Source organism: Grampus griseus, assembly GCF_964374135.1.
Source record: "Grampus griseus genome assembly, chromosome: 10".
Classification (NCBI taxonomy): Eukaryota; Metazoa; Chordata; class Mammalia; order Artiodactyla; family Delphinidae; genus Grampus; species Grampus griseus.
In genome coordinates, this window is record NC_139004.1 from 62,659,077 (window position 1) to 62,679,915 (window position 20,839).

Genomic DNA, 20,839 nt, shown 5'->3' on the forward strand with positions numbered 1-20,839 from the left:
CTCAATTTGTCTCAAGTCTTCAGTCTCCCACAGGACTTCCTGGAATCACTTCCCAAATAAACTACCTACACCCAAATCCTTATCTCAAAGTCTGCATTTGGGAGAACCCCAGTAAGACCCTTTTCAACAGTATTATCATGAGGTCTTTGACAAACACCTTGCTGAAATCCTCATATACCACATCTCTCTCTCCTAAAAGACAAATGAGTTTAGTCTGCTATGATTTCTTGCTAGGGAAACCCATGCTGGCTCCTGGCGATTATAAGTTTCTTTTCTAAGTACTCATGAAAATCCATTTAATAAGTTATAATTTGATAGTAGGCATATTGCTACTTTTTAAAAATTATAATTTTCAAAGTCTAATTTGGCTTTGTTTAACATTGGTGGATTTTTATCTGTAAAATACTGAAACTTTTTTTCCATGGGGTGTTGAAAATCATTTTCTTTAAATATTGCCTAAATACTATTATTTCATCTAGATACTAAATATTTTGCTGAGATGGTTTTTATTCTGAAAGACTTGCTTACATGAGAGAAATCATGTGTTGAATTTATAACGCCAAAGCTTTATGTGTTAAGTATTTACACGTAAGCAAAGGGAAATCATTAAAGCCAATTTTTTTGGCAATCCAATATATCTAAAAGCACCAAGCATTTAAAGATGTAAACATCTCTTCAGAAATCGGTTGCATTTCTTTACACTAACAATGAAATATCAGAAAGGAAATGTTAGAAAACAGTACCTTTTAAAATTGCATCAGAAAGGAATACCTAGGAATAAACCTGACCAAGGAGGTGAAAGATTTATGAAAACATTATAACATTATAAAACATTAATAAAGGAAATTAAAGAGGATTCAAAGAAATGGAAAGATATCCCATGCTCTTGGACTGGAAGAATTAATACTGTTAAAATGGCAATACTACCCAAAGCAATCTACAGATTTATGTGATCCCTAACAAATTATCCATGACATTTTCCACAGAACTAGAACAAATAATCCAAAAATTTATGTGGAACCATAAAAGACCCAGAACTGCCAAAGCAATCCTGAGGAAGAAAAAACAAAAGCAGGGGACATAACTCTCCTGGACTTCAGACAATACTACAAAGCTACAGTAATCAAAGCAGTGTGGTACTGGTACAAAAACACATATAGATCAATGGAACAGAAAAGAGAGCACAGAAATAAACCCACACACCTATGGTCAATTAGTCTTTGACAAAGGAGGCAAGAATATAAAATGGGAAAAATCCCTTCAGCAAGTGGTGCTGGGAAAGTTGGACAGCTGCATGTAAATCAATGTACTTAGAACATACCCTCACACCACGCACAAAAATAAATTCAAAATGGCTTAATGACTTAAACAAAAGACATGACACCATAAAACTCCTAGAAGAGAGCATCGGCAAAACATTCTCCGACATAAACTGTATGTTTTCTTAGGTCAGTCTCCCAAGGCAATAGAAATAAACACAAAAATAAGCAAATGGGACCTAATCAAACTTACAAGCTTTTGCATAGCAAAGGAAACCATAAAAACAAACGAAAAGACAACCTACAGAATGGGAGAAAATATTTGCAAATGATGCAACCGACAAGGGTTTAATCTCCAAAATATATAAACCATTTATACAACTCAACAAAACAACAAAAAAAAAACCCAATCCAAAAACGGGCAGAAGACCTAAATAGACATTTCTCTAAAGAAGACATACAGATGGCCAGTAGGCACATGTAAAGATGCTCAACATCACTATTTCTTAGAGAAATGCAAATCAAAATACAATGAGGTACCACGTCACACTGGTCAGAATGGCCATCATTAAAAAGTCTAAAAATAACAAATGCTGGAGAGGGTGTGGGGAAAAGGGAATCCTCCTACACTGTTGGTGGGAATGTAAGTTGGTGCAGCCACTACGGAAAATGGTGTGGAGGTTCCTCAGAAAACTAAAAATAGAATTACCGTATGATCCAGCAATCCCACTCCTGGGTATATACCCAGACAAAACTATAATTCAAAAAGATACATGCATTCCTATGCTCATAGCAGCACTATTCACAATAGCCAAGACATGGAAACAACCTAAATGTCCATCGACAGAGGAATAGATAAAGAATATGTGGTACATATATATACAATGGAATACTACTCAGCCATAGAAAAGAATGAAATAATGCCATTTGCAGTAACATGGATGCAAATAGAGATTATCATACTAAGTGAAGTAAGTCAAACAGAGAAAGACAAACACCATATGATATCACTTATATGTGGAATCTAAAGTATGGCACAAATGAACCTACCTATAAAACAGGAACAGACTTGCAGACATAGAGAGCAGACTTGTGACTGCCAAGGGGGAGTGGGGGAGGGAAAGGGATGGACTAAAGTTTGGGGTGAGTAGATGGAAACTATTACATTTAGAATGGATAAACGACAAGGTCCTACTGTATAGCACAGGGAACTACACCCAGTCTCCTGAGATAAACCATAATGGAAAAGAATATAAAAAAGAATGTGTGTATGTGTGTGGTTGAGCCACTTTGCTCTATAGCAGAAATTAGCATAACACTGTAAATCAACTATACTTCAATAAAAAAATAAAGATGTAAACATCTCTATTAACCCTTTTCAACTCATCAGAATGGAAACAAATAGCAAAGGTTTTATAAAATAGGATAACAAATTCAATGTAGAGCAATATTTTCCGTATGAGTTATATAAAATATAAACAAATGATCATTAAACACTAATATGACTCAAATGTAATACATAATGAGAAAAAATGAACACTTAAATATTGAACAGAAGAAATTAATAACAAAAACCCTTTACAGTTTACTTTTGTCAATAAAGGGTCTGAGTCATAATTTAGCAGGAGCCTTGAATATTTAAGCTAAACTAAAGCTGCATTATAACAGCCACAGTGCACAGTCTATACAGCTTAGCACACTGAAAGTTCAATCAGGGCTTGAGGCAACTTTCTTACACACCCAAAATACAGCAACTAAAAAGGCTTTCTTTCTTGGTTAAATGAGATAAATCTTAATACTAGGAAACATTCAATAAATAAAAATTTAATATTGCATTTTGCTAGGCACATGAGTTCACACACACACACACACACACACACACACACACACACACAGAGTGACAAAAACAGGCACAGAAAGTATTTATATGTGGAAGAATCATCACGTTAATTTATGTCAAAGAATATCATGTTTGTTTATCTTAATGCAGGGCCTAGTTAGGTTTTAAGGTTTCATAAATACTTTTGAATTACTGAACTGCATATATAGAATATTTAAAAGTTGCTACCGAAAAAAAAAGAAAACCAAGTTGAAATTCTACCTAGCAACATAGGTTTCTCAACGTAACTTCCTTCCCTATGGACATCAAACTAAGAAACATGTAGAGAGAAAACAAATGGTTTTTGAAAGATACACAAGCCATTTAAAGAGGTCTGATTTCTGAATTACACAGAATATTCTGGTCTATAAAAAATGGAATAGTTTTCAGAGACAGAATAAATTTTTGCCTAAAGAAATATGGGGTAAGACTGGAACCCTCAGTGAAAGCTCTAAAAGGACACAGAACCCAATGAGTGACCTGAATAGTGAAGGATGGGTGAGAAACAACTATGCAGTAAGTGCTGGCTTGTTAGTGGATCTTTTCCCCTCCCTTCTCTCATTCATTCACCTTTTTAAGACTGCCTTCTGTGTCCTTTTGGGGGGAAATTATCTTACCCTTCATCATTTGTTCCTTCAGTACTTTAATATAAAACCTACAAGAAAAACAACAAATTCAAGGCTAGTATTAAGAGCTTGAATAAAGATATCAAGAAGCCTTATCCTTGGATCAGTAAACTCTTCTTGGTAAATAAAACCTTCATTTGTGGAAGTGGGATGACATTTCTTAGCAGACGGCATTCATTTAGGGTGTGACACTCTGCTTTTGGAAGTGGGAATAATTACTTTCTAAATAATGTAATAAAAGTAAGTACTTTCCTTCTGAGGCATTATTGCTTTATGGACTTTATTTTGTTTATCCTTAGAGTATATTGTTGCATTACACAAGTGCAGATATGATACCTAACTTCTAATGATTTATCCAAAATCATACAAGAAAAAGCAGGACTAATGGAAATGTAATCAAAACCTCTTGAAAATGCAGTTACTGTAGATGCACATAAATAAATAAACTATAATCAAAAGTTGAATCTGAGGTCTGGTAACTGATGTTATGTTAAATAGAGGTCTTTTAAAAATTGTTCTTGGGTCTTCCCTGGTGGCGCAGTGGTTAAGAATCCTCCTGCCAATGCAGGAGGATTCTTAACCACTGCAGGATTGAACATGGGTTCGATCCCTGGTCCGGGAAGATCCCACATGCCATGGAGCAACTAAGCCCGTGCTCCACAACTACTGAGCCTGTGCTCTAGAGCCCGTGAGCCACAACTACTGAAGCCCACGTGCCTAGAGCCCGTGCTCCACAACAAGAGAAGCCACCACAATGAGAAGCCCACTCACCGCAACAAAAACCCAATGCAGCCATAAATAAATTTATATATAAAAAAAAAAGTGTTCTCATTTAATATAACTTAAAAGAATATTCTGGAAACTGAAGTATAAAGATTACATTTATTCTGAATCCAGATACTTTCTCAACTGTATAAGTACAGGATGGCTCTGCCTTCTCCATTAGTAATACAGACTCATAAGTTATGCTGCAAAAAATGTCTGACCCTCCTCAGCATTTAGCTAGAGAGACCAAAGGAGTTAACCGAAACCTCATGTTCACTGTTAATTTTCATTATAATTGGTAAAAATGATGCCTATAATAGATGGTATTCACATTTTCAATAAATTCATAGTTTTTTGATGATCACATATAGAAAACAAATTAGATTTCATGTTAAAAAATAACGTTTATTTGTAATAACTATCTTTAATGATTCTATATTTTTCCTCTGGGGAATGCACAAGTACAGACAATGCTAGCTTTAACATTTATTGAAAAGGCATGCTCTTTACACTAATGCAGAAGGATAAGCCTCTTCTTTACTATAAAGAATTCTCACTGCATTTGAACCAAGATTCTGGAGCACTCAGCAGAGAAGAGTTTGGGATGACAGGCCAGAATCAGTCAGTAGGTTTTCTCCTCAATTAGGTAACTGAAATAGGAACTCTAGTTCTAAATATCAGAAGCAAAGTCTAAATATTAGAAAAATAAAGAGAGGGAATACAACAAACTGCTTCAAATACATGCCTGAGGTGAGAAACAGCTTGTACTTTCATGTAGTGGCAGCTTCCAGATGAAATCTTCTTCAGTTTTTAATCTTCAGGTTCATATCTGGAAAGAGAGATATATTCAATTAACAGCATAATGTCATGATACTTTTTGCTGTTGTTGTTGTTACCAAATAAGTTTACTTGAAACACCTCCAGTGACTAAACCAGTAATGTTGCATTTTTCACTTAAAATCACTGCTACGGTAGAAGTCAGATACATTCAAGGCATGACGAGGGTGACTCGGGATTCCTGCCACAGGTGGAGAATGGACCAGATAACTGCTGAGATACCTTCAGGTTCCAATTTTCTACATGTGGCATCTAGATCCATGATAGCTTAGTAGATTAGGGATTTGGCGGTAATTATCTAATCGATGGCCTGATGGACACAAACAGCTGATATGGCTTTGTTGAGTACAGGGTTAACAGACCCTCTTCTCTAAGGAAAAATATGATCTGGGATTCACTTTCTAGCTCTGGTACCCTGGAACCCTGCTAAAGGTAAAATGTCAGCTGAGTTTCCAGGCAGAGCCACTGATGACAGAAATAACCCCAATTAGAAGACTCCATCTGGACCAGGAGAACTGTGAACAACTATACATCCATGGCGGAAACCACGGCTTCAGCTTCCCTACAGTTGAGTCCCTCCCTCCCGGACATGTCCCTGCCTGGGCACCACGTGGCTGGACCAAAGACACTGGTCCTATATAGGGCATGGAACTTCTAAGCCACGCTGGCTCTGGCACCCATGCATGGACTCATTTTCTAGCACCTAAATTGTCATGTGAGAGCACAGTATGATCAGGTTGTGGGCTGCAGCAAGGACACCACTGAGGAGAAATGCCCAATGCTGCCCTATGTGCTTGCTGTGGTTTCTGTCCAATATCCTGCTAAGAGAATCCATGGCCAGAGTAGCCTAGTGTAGCCCTGTGTGAGGCTAAAGGTTCGGCTGAACCTGAAAAGAAACCCTGGTGGGTGTTACAGATGAGGCCTGGCCAAAACCCCTGTGCCTTCCCCAGACACAGCCTTCTGGACTGAATGACAGAGCAACTCCCCACCGGCCTGACCTCTCCAGACACAAGGTTAGACTTAATGAAGGACAGACATCAACCCAGCAGGGAGACAATCTGAGAGACAGGATCAGTATGTCTTACTTCGCCAGTCTTTTCCTCAGGTCTTTGATTTGGTCATTCTTCTTGGTGAGAATCTCTTTCATGTTTCGATAAGCTGCTGTTTGTTGGAATTTTTTCTCTAATTCCTGCATAGTGAAAAATGTCAGCCCATTAATAAGAAATAGTTAAGGAAAGAAATAACATATCTGATGAAAATATATATTTTGCCCTAATTTTACTAATATTGTGCTTATTTTATTTTCTAATTTTTATTATTTATTTATTTATTTTTGCGGTACGCGGGCCTCTCACTGTTGTGGCCTCTCCCGTTGCGGAGCACAGGCTCCGGATGCACAGGCTCAGCGGCCATGGCTCACGGGCCCAGCCACTCTGCGGCATGTGGGATCTTCCTGGACCGGGGCACGAACCCACGTCCCCTGCATCGGCAGGCGGACTGTCAACCACTGCACCACCAGGGAAGCCCTATTTTCTAATTTTAAAAAATATATACTTATATAAAATTAAGACTATTCAAACTTTAAAAATACATTCTTTCAAATGGGAAGCTAATAAAATAGTAACATTTCCCAAGTACAATATTAGCAAATAACTCAAACATACTATGCCATAGACATGGGAAATCTATTTGAAAAAGTAAATGCATTTTCAGGTAAAATAAGCATGCTCTTTTCTCCAAATCCCAAAATATTGCCAGTATTTGAAGAGGAGGATTTTAAATTTAATTACATTTTAGCTCCCATATTCTTAAGAGTCTAAGCCCTAAAGCGAAAAAACCAGTTCTCCACATATCTCATATAAATTAAGAAAAAAGTATAGAACCCTTGAGAAAAAAGCCACTCATCCCTCTGCCAGACTGTAAGAGGGCTGATCAGGAAGAGCAAAATGGGTGCTCAGGGTGCCGGCTGTACACCACCCTCAGTGGAGTATTTACCATAGAACAGAAGGAGTGTAGGTTTTTATTATCATAGATATTTTAGTGCCAAAGATGGAAGAATTTCAGTGTCCCCAAATGATAAATCTTTAGAACACAAATTGCCTAATACCTTGACAAAAAATGAAGTGAATCTGTAATTGTCCAACGTTTCCCTTAGTTACACTGCATTCATCACTTAATCGGATATAAACAGACAAATCTGACCTTTTCAGCCATGCTCAGCTGCTCCTGCACCCTGAGTAGGTCATGCTTGGCTGTCGCTAGATTCTCCTCCAGGGACTTCTGGTTTTCTGTCTGGTCATTAAGTGTCTTCTGAAACTCACTCTTTAAAGCAGCAACTGTGTTTTCCAAGTCACTCAAGTCTTGGGTCTTTATAAAATCCTATGAAAAATACATACACTCACATGATTTCATGCTGACATCCTAAACAGTAACTGCTTTAGATTGAGCATCACAGGTGATGGAAACAGATGATGATGTGTGTTGCGTGTGCATGTCAGCATCCCCCGCCAGCCTTCTCTGCCACTGCAGCCCAGTCAGGGTCACCAGCACACCCAGTTCACCCTCGGCACCCAGTGTACTGTGTCCTGAGCACAGCAGACCACACTCAGTGGTTACTGATTTCCAAGTATGTAAAATATGATTTATGAACTGCTGGAATTCCAAAAGAGGAACAAGAGAGGTGGGATCCTAAATTTGACAAGATTGTGTTTCCCCGAGTTGGGGTGGCAAATAAGCTTCATTTCTGAAAAGTCAAGGTAAAAAAATCCTGGTGAAGAATTTTTAATGATACAGATGGAAAAATAATAAAATTAATACAATTTATACAAAAAATGCAACAGACATGTTTTACAATATTATGAGAGCCTAATTAATGCTTACTGATTATATGGCTTGCTAAATTTACAAGATTTTAAGTTTTTTACATTAATTCAATATGCACATATTTGTACACTTCGTCAGTGTAATATAAGCAGCTGGATCTTCTCTCTACCTGGATCATGTTTTTAACTAGACAAAATTTATAAAAGACAAAAGTTATATTAATGACAGGAAAATGGTCTATAATTGCTAACTATGAAAACGAAGCACTACTATCAACAAAAGAAGAATTCCTTACTTATTTTTGAAATCTGGTTTTTAAAAAGATTTTATTTCACTGCATCTAGTGAAGGCCTGTACGCATTTTGCTTTTGCCAAATCTTAAAAGCAAAATTGGAGCAAAACCTTCAATGGCTTTTAAAACAAATTCATCATCCGAAAATGTTGGTAACTGGTTTACTTTTGAGAAACTAAAGCTGTTCTGGAGTATTCAGCTGTTTTATGGTCCTTGGTATATAATGATTGAAATTTATGGTCCTTGGTATATAATGATTGAAAATCATACATATTTCCTTTTGTTTTAGCCATATAAGACGCATCCTTTTATTTGAAAAATACCTACAGACTGGGCTTCCCTGGTGGCGCAGTGGTTGAGAGTCTGCCTGCCAATGCAGGGGACACGGGTTCGTGCCCCGGTCCGGGAAGATCCCACATGCCGCGGAGCGGCTAGGCCCGTGAGCCATGGCTGCTGAGCCTGCACATCTGGAGCCTGTGCTCCGCAACAGGAGGGGCCACAACAGTGAGAGGCCCACATACCGCAAAAAACAAAACAAAACAAAACAAAAAACCTACAGATAAAATAATGTAATGTCTGAGACTGGCTTCAAAAAAACATGGAGGGGAACTTCCCCAGGGGCGCAGTGGTTAAGAATCTGCCTGCCAATGCAGGGGACACAGGTTCGAGCCCTGGTCTGGGAAGATCCCACATGCTGCGGAACAACTAAGCTCATGCACCACAACTACTGAGCCTGCGCTCTGGAGCCCTCAAGCCACAACTACTGAGCCCATGAGCCACGACTACTGAGCCCGTGAGCCACAACTACTGAGCCTGCGTGCCACAGCTACCAAAGCCTGCGCGCCTAGAGCCCATGCTCCGCAACGAGAAGCCACCACAATGAGAAGCCCACGCTTGCTGCAACTAGAGAAAGCCTGTGCACAGCAATGAAGACCCAACGCAGCCAAAAAATTAATTAATTAAAAAAACCCAAAAAACATGGGGAGAGGGAGAAGAAAGTAGAGGTAAACATGAAACCAGACTGGCCATGTCTTGATGACTGACTGGTAAAGCAGAGTGATGAGTACCTGGGGTGCATTACACTATTCTCTCTACTCTTGTATATGTTTGAAATTTTCCATAGAAAAAGTATAACCAAAGTCTAATGAAGTAAGTTTGGGGATTGTTTAGTAGACATTTACAATGGCACTACAACCACTAGAAAAGCCAGTGCTGCAATGAAAATTCACTCCAATGGTCCTGCTGACAGGATCCTATTACAGCATCTAATCTCAATGGAAAGGCCAAAGGAGGCAGAACTGAGCACACGATGACTTCCAGGGCAGAGTGATACTCAGTCATTCCATTCAGACAAGCTTGAAGAACTTCACTGGATTTCACTGTATTACAGAAGCACAGCTAGATATACGCGGATTAGAAGATGCATGACGAGTAAATTCATTCTGTTTTGTCACACTCACCGAAGGGAAACTTAAGTAATAATAAGTTCTGTATAATAATAACTAAAAACTCTTCCTTTCTTCCCGTTGTAATTGGAAGGGCAAAGTGAAAGGGAGAAGAACTTTTAAAAAATAAATTTAAGTATATCTCATATGCCAATGGGCTCTGGGATATGTGAAGTACATGAGCTGTGTATCTGCCCCCACTGCCCTCAACAGGCGCTCACCTGGCCTTTCCTGGACAAGTTTCTCTCAATGCAGAACTACAGTGGTGGCCTCCCTCTCAGGGAGTGGCTGGCTGTGGGGCATAATACTGATAGTAGCTAAGACTTAATATAAGTTTATAACTCGATCATCTAGAAAATGTGAAAATGCTAAAACTGATTTCACCTTCTGAGTTCTTTGATCAAGCTGTAAATCTTGCAGTGCTCTTTCTAGTTTTGACTTCTCATCCAATGCATTTGTTGCCTATAATCAAGATTAAACAAAATACATTCAGTACTTAGTCTGTAAGTAACTCTTTCAATAATTTTGTTAAAATATTTCTCAGTTACCTGTGTTTCAAGGGTCTTCAGCCTTGACTTTAATTTCTCATTCTCTTCTTGAAGTCTTAAAATTTCCTTTGTGAGTAAATTCAAGTTTTATTATGTTAGCCAAAGTATTTTTAATCCTTTGTTTCACTTAAAAATTTAATTTTTATATTAAATTTAAATTACATAAAAGCTCAAAAGTCTGCATGCCCTGGTTACTGGTAATATTCCAGTTTTACCCAGCCCACCAGCCTCAACACGTATGAGTCATCTCTGGCTCTAAGACTTCTAGTTTCTTCTTTCACAGTCTCTCAGGCTTTTTGCAGCCCTCTACTCTCAGCCTTTTTGCCAAGTCCCTCTCCCCTGCCATCTCTCACCTAGCTGATCCTGCAACTCTTGGGTTTGTTCTCAGCCTACACTGTACACCACTTGCCGCTTATCCTCAAGACACAATCTTCATCATTCCATACCCTGTGCCCAGCCCCTAAGTGGTTCCAACTGAGCTGAGGTCCAAGGGCCTTGCTCATCAGCAGCTCCGTCACAAGCATCACCTGTCAGTGCAGTCTCGCTTCTTACTATACCCCAGCACATGCAGCTTCGCCCAGCTGGAGAGCCTGCACTCTGCTCCAAGGCATGCCAGCCTCCTCTCTGCTCTGACTGCTGCCCACTCTGTCCCTCTGCTGGCCATACCATTTCTCTTCCCTCTGACAATTCAATCTGCTACGCCTTTCAGCCCAGCTCAGGCACCACCTTACCCAAGAGCCTGTCCTCAACTACTCTTATCCACATGGAAATGTGTCTTCTCTGCCACCCTGTGGCACCTTTGGCACCAGGTTAGTGGCAACTGTGGCACACAGGTTAGCATTCTGCTGTCTCTGTTCCTAGAATATTAGTTATCCCTTCCCAATGAGACTACAAGGTTTTTGAGGGCAAAAGGCCAGGTATTACTTTTCTTTTTATGTAACAATATCTAGCATAAAGTTAAGAACACAAAAGTCATGAAAAATAGTTGTATATCAGTAATTAATCTTTATAAACCTCTTAATTAAAAAAATCTCTTCACTGTTATCACAGCTCATAAACTTCAAATGTCCATCAATAAACACTTTCCAAATTCTATGCTCTTCACTTCATTATGAAAAGATGCAATCAAGAGCTGCTTCAGACTCTCTGGGAGTTAAGTGTGGCCTCTTCTGCCCCACCAGGTACCATTCAGTACAACTACTGCGATGGGCTAATTACCCTCAGTGGACCAAAGCCTGGATCAACACCTTCCACCCAGTCTCTCTACCCTAGAGCTGGGCAGGCAGTGAGCATATATCCTTAGAGAGTTTGCCATTTCTCAAAATGATGGCAACATTACCTTGTTTAGGAGTTCTGCTGTTCCACCTTCGTTAAGTGGAGCAAGTTTTGGCTTTATGTTATCTATGATGGGCTGAAACAAAACAAAGAAACCAAACTGAAATCACCACTGAATAAAACACGTGTAATCACTGAACCCTTGTACTTTCTAAGTGGAAGACACTGTGTAAACATATTCACTGAGATATCAGCTAGATTTTCATTGGTTTGGATCTCTGCTATGTCCTAGTGCTTAGGACAGTGCCTGGCCCATAGTGCCCAATGCAAATTAGAGATAAAAACAAAACCCATCCTCCTTGTATCTTTAAAAACAAAAAACAGGTGGAAGAGAAAGGAGGGAGGGAAGGTACTCAAAGCCAAAGCTGATAAAGATCCTAGTATCTAGAGACTGGGATTTTAAACTGTGGGAGCTAAAACAGATTTCTGCATGAACCCCAGAAAAATTGTAATAATGATGAGGATTTAGGTAAACTACATTACGGATGAGTAACTTGACACAAACATTCTGGCAGTTTAGCAATATGTATTAAAACAAAACAATTCATGCCCTCTGACCTAGAAATTTCTTAGCTAGAAATATGTTCCAAAGGAATAATTAGAAAATTGTTTTGCACGTGTATGTTCATGGATTGATCTTGGCAGTGTTTTACCATGTAACACCACAGAGGATTCCTGGTGCATCTACACAATGGAATGCTAAGTGGTCACTACAGGTAATGAGAATGATTAAAGAGACAAGCAGGTAACTACCAGTACTGTCTCCACTTGACAGATGAGGGGAACGAGGCTCAGCCATCTCAGGTAACCTGCTCAAGGTCGCACAGCTGAGGAGTGACAGTGCCAGGATGCATGCCCCCAACGCCTGTGCTCCGCATCATCTGAGTGAAGAGCTTGCATGGCTGGGAGGCGGGTGGACTGCGGGGATGTTGTGTGCATGCGCATGCGTGTGTGAGGTAGTAGACAAAAACAAGTTTTTCATAGTTACTTCCAAAACTTATCTTTTTTCTCCTAAAAATCTGAGAGGCAAGCTTGGAATTCTGCTCTTGAGTTGAATGCTTTTCCTTGAGAGTTCTCACTTTAATCTCTGAATGCTCTGAGCAACTTGAGGATTTTAAACACTGGCTATTAAGGTATGGACTTATAAGGACCAAAAATTACCTTTTTATTTGAAGATGTAAATTCTGCTTTTTCAAATTCTGCAACTTGTTCCAATAATTCTCTTGAAGACAAAAACAAATAGGAAAAAGTATTTGTTTAGAATAGATTTGTATCATACACACAAGAAGAATAAAAGCAGGACTTCCCAGGTGGTCCAGCGGTTAAGACTCTGTGTTCCCAATGCGGGGGGCCCAGGTTCGATCCCTGGTCAGGGAACTAGAGCCTGCGCGCTGCAACTAAAAAAAGATCCCGCACGCCACAACAAAGATCCCGCGTGCCACAACTAAGTCCTGGCACAGCCAAATAACTAAATAAATAAAATTTAGAAAGAAAAAAAAGAAGAAGAAGAAAAGCACTGGTACCAATCTATTACACGCCAGAAACAACAGAGCAAGATGAACAAAACTTCACCACATCAAAAATATTTAGTTACTAATGGTCGAGAACCTAAGTTCCATGCACTCAAATTTGAATCTCCATAGCACCTACTATTTTGTACCTACTGAGTGTACAATATAATCGCTAGAACTAAATTACAATGTTAATACAACTATGTCTGAAATTTGTAGTCAACGCTGTATTTTTGAGGTGCTAAAGGGAAATTGCTCTATAATGTACATTGTTAGCTAGTAGAGGTTCAAGGAAAACTGAGTTTTAATAGAGTAGCCTCAGAAAAATAAAATTAGTTCACATCTACTGGAAAAGAGTATGGTAAATTCTCAAGGAAGACAGATGGTTTGGGGGATCCACCTGAACATTTCCTTTTATTTGCAAAGGTACCTGGGGGCTGACTATACAAAAGCTTACAGAGTGAATGGCAGTAACTACTCTCCTAAGCTTCTTAATAGGTCAGTTTCTCAAAGTTTTCTCACCAGTTATCTACTGACAGTTGGTGAAGCTAAATGGTTTCCTTCCCTACCCGAGGCCACAGCCAGTGTTGTTAAGCACTGTCCGCAAGCCGCGCTGCACCTGTGCTTAGCAAACGGCCCCTGGGCTCAGTATCAGTCTTTCCAGATCTCTGGCATGACTTTTCTTAGAGTGAGTTTCAATTTCATTGATTTTACCATATTTTTAAAAAATTAATGAGCTTTTTGATATAGTTCAGAAAATGAAACTTTTTTTATTTTCCCTATTTTAAAGATCAGTATATAATTTTAATGCAATTATTTAGAAATAAACTTCCAATACTACTAAGTGTGATTTGATGGTATTTGAATTAACTTTTCAACTGTTTCATAATCTTTTTTTCTTAGTTGACCTATCTCTGAAGACTTGTTATAATACTGATCAGGCTAACCAGAGATACCATATGGAATAATTACTTATAGCCTTAAGAGCAATCTCATAAATCTCAGAGGCCTTTATAACACCTAGGAATAGTGGAAACAGGGCATTTTGAAGAGGATGCTGAGCGGCACCTAAGAGATCACTTAGTAACTGGATGCTCTGCTGTTACCTTACCCAAATTTTCTCACACACCAGGCCCAAGCAAAGCAGCAAAGATATTCACTAACTTTTTTTTTTTTTTTTTTTTTTTTTTGTGGTACGCGGGCCTCTCACTGTTGTGGCCTCTCCCGTTGTGGAGCACAGGCTCTGGACGCGCAGGCTCAGCAGCCATGGCTCACGGGCCCAGCCGCTCCGTGGCATGTGGGATCTTCCCAGACTGGGGCATGAACCCATGTACCCTGCGTCGGCAGGCGGACTCTCAACCACTGCGCCACCAGGGAAGCCCTCACTAACTTTTAAGTTCATGCTTGGGCCTCTATTGTCATAACTGTGGATACAAATTTTAGTACCTGTTTTCAAGTTCAGAGATGTCTGTCTGTAGCTTGAGGTACCACTTCTCAGCTTGTGAGAAAAGCTGCCGCAGAAGTAGCACATTGGTGTAGGCCGTGTTGATGAGCTCAGACTCCACCTCGCTGTGGACCACGGCCTGTAACCCATTCAGGACTTCAGAGACTTCATCTATGGTGAAGGTCTCCTCCACCAGCCTGAAAAACAACCACAATCCAAAACCTCTGGATAAACAACAACAACTATTTACAAAGTAAAACAAAACTAAGAAACCCACATCATGTCATCTGAGGCAGCGGCCCTCAACCTTTTGTGGAAGACAACTGTTCCATGGACCTGGGGGTGGGGGTGGGGGGATGGTTTCAGGATGATTCAAGCTCATTACATTTATTGTGCACTTTATTTCTATTATTATTACATTGCAATGTATAATGAAATAATTATACAACTCACCATAATGCGGAATCAGTGGGAGCCCTGAGCTTGTTTGCCCTTGCCACTCACTGATAGGGTTTTGATATGAGTCTGCAAGCAATTGATTTATTATGGTCCCTGTGCAGTCAAATCTCTCTAATGATAATCTGTATTTGCAGCTGCTCCCCAGCACTAGCATCACTGCCTCAGCTCCACCTCAGATCATCAGGCATTAAATTCTCATAAGCACAACCTAGATCTCTCACGTGCACAGTTCACAGTAGGGTTCGCGCTCCTATGAGAATCTAATGCCGCTGCTGATCTGACAGGAGGCAGAGCTCAGGCAGTAATGCGAGCGAAGGGGAGCGGCTGTAAATACAGATGAAGCTTTGCTTGCTCGCCTGCCTGCCCGCCGCTCACCTCCTGCTGTCCGGCCCGGTTCCTAACAGGACATGGACTGGTACCAGTCCATGGCCCAGGGGTTGGGGACCCCTGATCTAAGGGTTTAAAGGGTTTAGTGAAAGTCCCTCTGGAAATTATCTTCTTTATTAATAAAACAGTTTGAAAATAATTTAAGCTCAATTAATTTTTGATGTCTATTTAAATGATTAAACTGGTTTGCTCTTCAAATGTGCACATCCTTTAATACAAGTATGTGCTCAGAAACATTCCCCAAACTATCTACTTTTTTCTTTAGCTTTTCAGTGAAAAACTTTAATCTCTCCTAAAATTAGTTTTATCACATTTAATTATTTCGTAAGTCACCTGAGAGGTGTAATTTCTCCTTTCTTTATATCATTTGCCTAGCATTTCGATGACTGAATGACCATTCACATGTTAGTAAACGCCCATAAGAAAATCAATGGTAATTATATATTGCTTCTCTTAGCATTCTTGAGACCCAAAAGAAAAAAATCCTAATTTAATTAAAGCTCCATTAAAACAAACATCATCATCAAAAGGATTAAGGATCGACTCTTCCACAGAGAACGTTTGTGTTGGAAGGGAACTCTTGAGCCATTTTCTTCAATTCCCTCACTTCACAGATGGAACACAGGCTCAGAAGGTGGTGGTGACTTGCCCATGGTCCCACCTCCACAATCATTTCCAACAATATCAGGAACATGCCCAACAGCTGAATCCTTGAAAAAGCTTCCATGCATGCCTCCTACGATCAATGACAGTTTTATAGTAACACAGTCTCCTCCACTCCCTGCCTCCAGCCTCAAAGTGTTTTATCCCTCAGATGCTCAGCAGATGAAGAGCTACAGCCCCGACCTCAGGTTATCTTCTCCATCATTCCAAAAGGACGTAACGAAGGGAGTTACACCAAACTTTATTTGATTTATCATTCTTTAACGTTTCATTTACCCAGCAGAATTTAACCACTCTAAAAAAACCAAAACTTTATTTTTGATGCAAGTCCTTATTAAATATATTAACAATCTTTCTATATTCTTTAATAGAACAAAGTAAATCTGCTTAAAAATGTTTGTTTTTTTTTTTTTTTGAGCAACCCAAGTTCATTATTATGAACAGCAGTTAACATACTCCAATGCATAAAGTAAATAATGGGTACCTTCTCTGGCTGTCTCATAGACTCACCAATCAGATTGCTGCTTACCTCTGCTGTGGGTTAGGAAGCCAGATTATCAGATTAGAATAATGGATCCAACAGGTAACAGTCTACAGCTGAGGGTCTCTGCTATTGAGTGAAGTTAATGACTTTATCACAGTTACAGATCACTTGGAGACCTTTTTCATTTATGTCTTGACATTTAAGTGTGCCAAAATCTGATCCCCAAGTAATCTGATGTCTCTTTATTATTCAGTCCTTTTCGGTGGCTTCCCTATTATCCTCTATTACTAAATTTTCTATGGACTTTTATTATCTTCCACTATTGGTCCAACTAAACTAATTATCATCTCTTGCTACAAATCAACTAATAATTTTGGTACTAGTCAGCAAGCTTTTCATGGTTTCCTGCTGTTTTCTCTTCTTCTAATTCTTCAATATAAACTGCATAGGTGTTTTCTTGCTAACTGCCATGTCTTATGGCTCTAATCTTTTAATTAACAACTCAAGTAATTAAGGTTCTGGAATCTTTAATACAGCAAGCCAATCATTAACCCACAAGCACTTCACAATTTCCTGACTGCCCTTCTGAAACTTTGCAATCCCTCAATTATCATTATATGCATGTTTAGTAACAGATTGCTCCCACCACAATCTGATTTCTTGAGTATCACATATCCATAAGGCTTAGTGTAGCTGCTCTCAATGAATAATTGATCATGATATCCTGGCAATGGTTTGTAAGGCCTCTCTGCTACAGCACCCCCATACTGGCCACCAGAAGGGATCCATGTTCCTTCCCACTGGGTTTCCTTAGAATTCTCTGATACCTGCTCTCCTTGAGGTCTTGGAAGCAGGAATCTACAGTTTTGAGTCTCAAGCCTCTTTTTGAACGAGCAAAACGCATGTAATTAATAACTTCATTTTGATGGTGCTCATTTAGACCCAACTCTGCCTGAAAAAAAGAATTTAATTGTTAGTCTTGAAGATATAATAAAGGAACCAACAATGAAAACATACAGGTTATCCTGTGGTGGAGACTGGCAGATGTCCACTAAATTCTGTTCTTCCCATCTTCCCAGACACATGGCTGCCCAACTAGAAAACACTCCCCAGCCCTCTGTGAAGTCAGGTGTGGCCACATGACTACTTCTCAGCAATGGATGTGAGCAGAAGAATAAGAGCTATTTCTAAAGCCTGGGGCTTAAGACATGGGGCACACCTTTGCCACACCCTATTTCTCTGAAACCTGGGGGTGGTGACTCCCTGAACTATGCGGACAGCACAATGTCCTGGGGGCTGGGGGAGCAGCAAGCTGAAAGGGACTGGTATCCCTGGAACGACTTTGTGGAGCAGCACTGACCTCGTACCTAACTGTGATGAGCAGTGAGAGGGCTGTTAAGCAGGAGATAAATAAACTTCTGTATTCTTTTTTTTTTAATCTTTATTGAATTTGTTACAATATTAGTTCTTTTTTTTATATAAATTTATTTATTTTTGGCTGCGTTGGGTCTTTGTTGCTGCGCTCAGGCTTTCTCTAGCTGCGGTGAGCGGGGGCTACTCTTTGTTGCGGTGCGCAGGCTTCTCATTGTGGTGGCTTCTCTTGTTGCGGAGCGCGGGCTCTAGGCATGCGGGCTCAGTAGTTGTGGCTCATGGGCTTAGTTGCTCCACGGCATGTGGGATCTTCCCAGACCAGGGCTCGAACCCGTGTCCCTTGCACTGGCAGGCAGATTCTTAACCACTGTGCCACCAGGGAAGCCCAAACTTCTGTATTCTTTAAGGTACTGGGTTTTTTTCTTTCTTTCTTTTTTTAATCTCTATTACAGAAACTTAACCTTATCCCATCTCACACAGCTTTAAAAAATATATTTGGTTTTGAAATAGCCACTAATTGGTCTTGATTTTAAACCGGATGAGAGCTTGACAACTATAAGCTAGAAATTAATGAAGCTTTTTCATTTTATAGCTATACTGAAAATTAAAGAAGGAAATTATAAAAGTGAACATCTAATGCAGGGGACTGAATAAGTCAGGATTATCTTTATTTTAAGAATAATCTGTCTATGGGAGACAAAGTTCTAACTCTCATTCTCAGCAGTGTTGGGCTGCATTGTGGAGGCCAGCACCAAGGTCACTGGGCATGACCTCCTTCACCCCCCAAGCCCTGCACCATGGCTTTGCTGCATCTACATACATCCTTACCTTCTCTCAGCAGTTTCCATTCCCTGAGAACAGAAGTCTACAAGGGCCATGACCTTGCCCCTCTGGTTCCCTGAGTATCCCCGGGACGACTCATAGTGCCTGGCACACAACAGACATGTGCCTGACAAGTGAACTGAAAGAGTTTCTCCTTCTGAAGGCCATCATGGCCTTAATGTGTTCTCTTTCAAGCTCCTGGGGTACTTTATTTAACCAATTACTCCCTGTCTCAACTCTCTATAGGTTTCTTCTTCCCCTCGGACCATAGAGAAGACTGTGTACATAAATCTCACTCATGCTAAAAAAAAAACAAAACCAGAAACCTCCAGCTACTGCTGCATTTCTCTACTTCCCTTCTACCCTTGCTGTCTCCATTCTATATGCTGTTCAAACTGCCTTTGCGAAGCTCACCAGCAACTTCTTAATAACAAATCCAACTACCGTGGCCGATGCTTTTCTGTCCACTGACCTGCTCCATTCTTTGGCTGCTAACCCCACCTCCCTTCTTGATCTCACCTGTAGGCTCCTCTTGGGCTTGCCTCTTAAGTAGCTGTACTTCCCAGGGCTCTGCCTGGCGACCCTTACTCTTGTCATTCATTCTATATCCTCTCCTTGATGACATGATCTATCTCAAGGTGTCAACTGTTATCTATATGCATCTGACTCTCAAATATAACAGGCTGGCCTACAGACATGTACCCCCAACCGCATGATGAATGGCTCTAACAAGTCTTTTTCTCCCCCACATTGTTTTTAATATTTCTACAATTCAACATGTTAAAGTTCAATAATTTAAGAATTACCCAAGATATTACAATGTTCTCTAATGGTCATTTATCCAGTAGACTAATGTTTCAGAACAACCAGTTGAGGTATTTTGACCAATGTAAACCAACACATTTGAGATATGTACTTACCTTAAATTTCATGACTTTACCTTATTTATTAAAATGGTAACTAAGATCTTGCCTTAGAGCTAGACAAAGTGAATGGAAAGATGTTTCTTACGTTTTGGTTTATACTGATTGTTAGCCAACTCCCTGAACTAATGTCAAACATTAGAAATAATAATAGTAATGATGATAACAGCTAAAGGTCATTCAGAGGTTACAATGTGCCAGGCATGACCTCATTTAATCCTCAATACAACCCTATGATAAAGGTAGTATAAACCTGCTTTACAGGGACTTCCCTGGTGGTCCAGTGGGTAGGACCCCGTGCTCCCAATGCAGGGGGCCTGGGTTCGATCCATAGTCGGGGAACTAGATCCTGCACACCACAGCTAAGACCCAGAGCAGCCAAAATAAATAAATAATAAATTAATTAATTATTTTTAAAAAACCCTACTTTACAGATAGAAAACTGAGATACAGAGAAGAAAAATTTTCTATGCTACTGAAATAGGTAAGTGGGAGAGCAGGGATCTGAACCAGGCAGTCTAACTCCACAGCCCCCACTCAACTTGGCTGTTTCAAATCCTTTTTGGAAAATGTCAGAGTTTAAAAATAAAAGAACACAAACATGTTATAGTTGCATATGCACCTGAGTTGTGACTCACAACAAGACAGATCTCCACCAGGCATTTGAAAAAAGAACTGAATACTTACATTAGAAAAGATGTTATTTCTTATAGTCACATAAGTATGGGCAAGAATATCCTACAATTGGAAATAACTCAAATCTATGTCACATCTTGCTAAAAAAAATCCCATAAACAAATTTTCAATTATTCTTCCTTGTTTATAGTATTAAATTCATAAGGCCTCCATACACCCCAAACTCTTTCTCTAACCCCATTTCCCAGGATTCTACCATAAGGACACTCTACTTCAGTCAGACTAGTCTGCTCATCAGAAGCATGATTTAACATTTCCTGCTTATACTTT

General features: G+C 39.7%; 1 protein-coding gene across 2 annotated transcripts in view; it reads right to left on the minus strand.

The window, feature by feature from the left end:
* Positions 1-4,979: 4,979 nt before the first annotated feature.
* LZTFL1 (leucine zipper transcription factor like 1) overlaps positions 4,980-20,839 on the minus strand; it is a 35,475-nt gene continuing 19,615 nt past the window's right edge. For both annotated transcript variants that reach the window (XM_082664735.1, XM_082664734.1), the window contains exons 2-10: positions 17,585-17,709; positions 14,767-14,961; positions 12,971-13,031; positions 11,814-11,885; positions 10,475-10,540; positions 10,311-10,388; positions 7,569-7,745; positions 6,452-6,555; positions 4,980-5,358 (exon numbers count right to left, since the gene is read on the minus strand). In XM_082664735.1, coding sequence (XP_082520861.1) covers positions 5,340-5,358; positions 6,452-6,555; positions 7,569-7,745; positions 10,311-10,388; positions 10,475-10,540; positions 11,814-11,885; positions 12,971-13,031; positions 14,767-14,961; positions 17,585-17,661 — 849 coding nt within the window. In that variant the 5' untranslated portion in view covers positions 17,662-17,709 and the 3' untranslated portion in view covers positions 4,980-5,339. The remainder of the gene's footprint in view (positions 5,359-6,451; positions 6,556-7,568; positions 7,746-10,310; positions 10,389-10,474; positions 10,541-11,813; positions 11,886-12,970; positions 13,032-14,766; positions 14,962-17,584; positions 17,710-20,839) is intronic.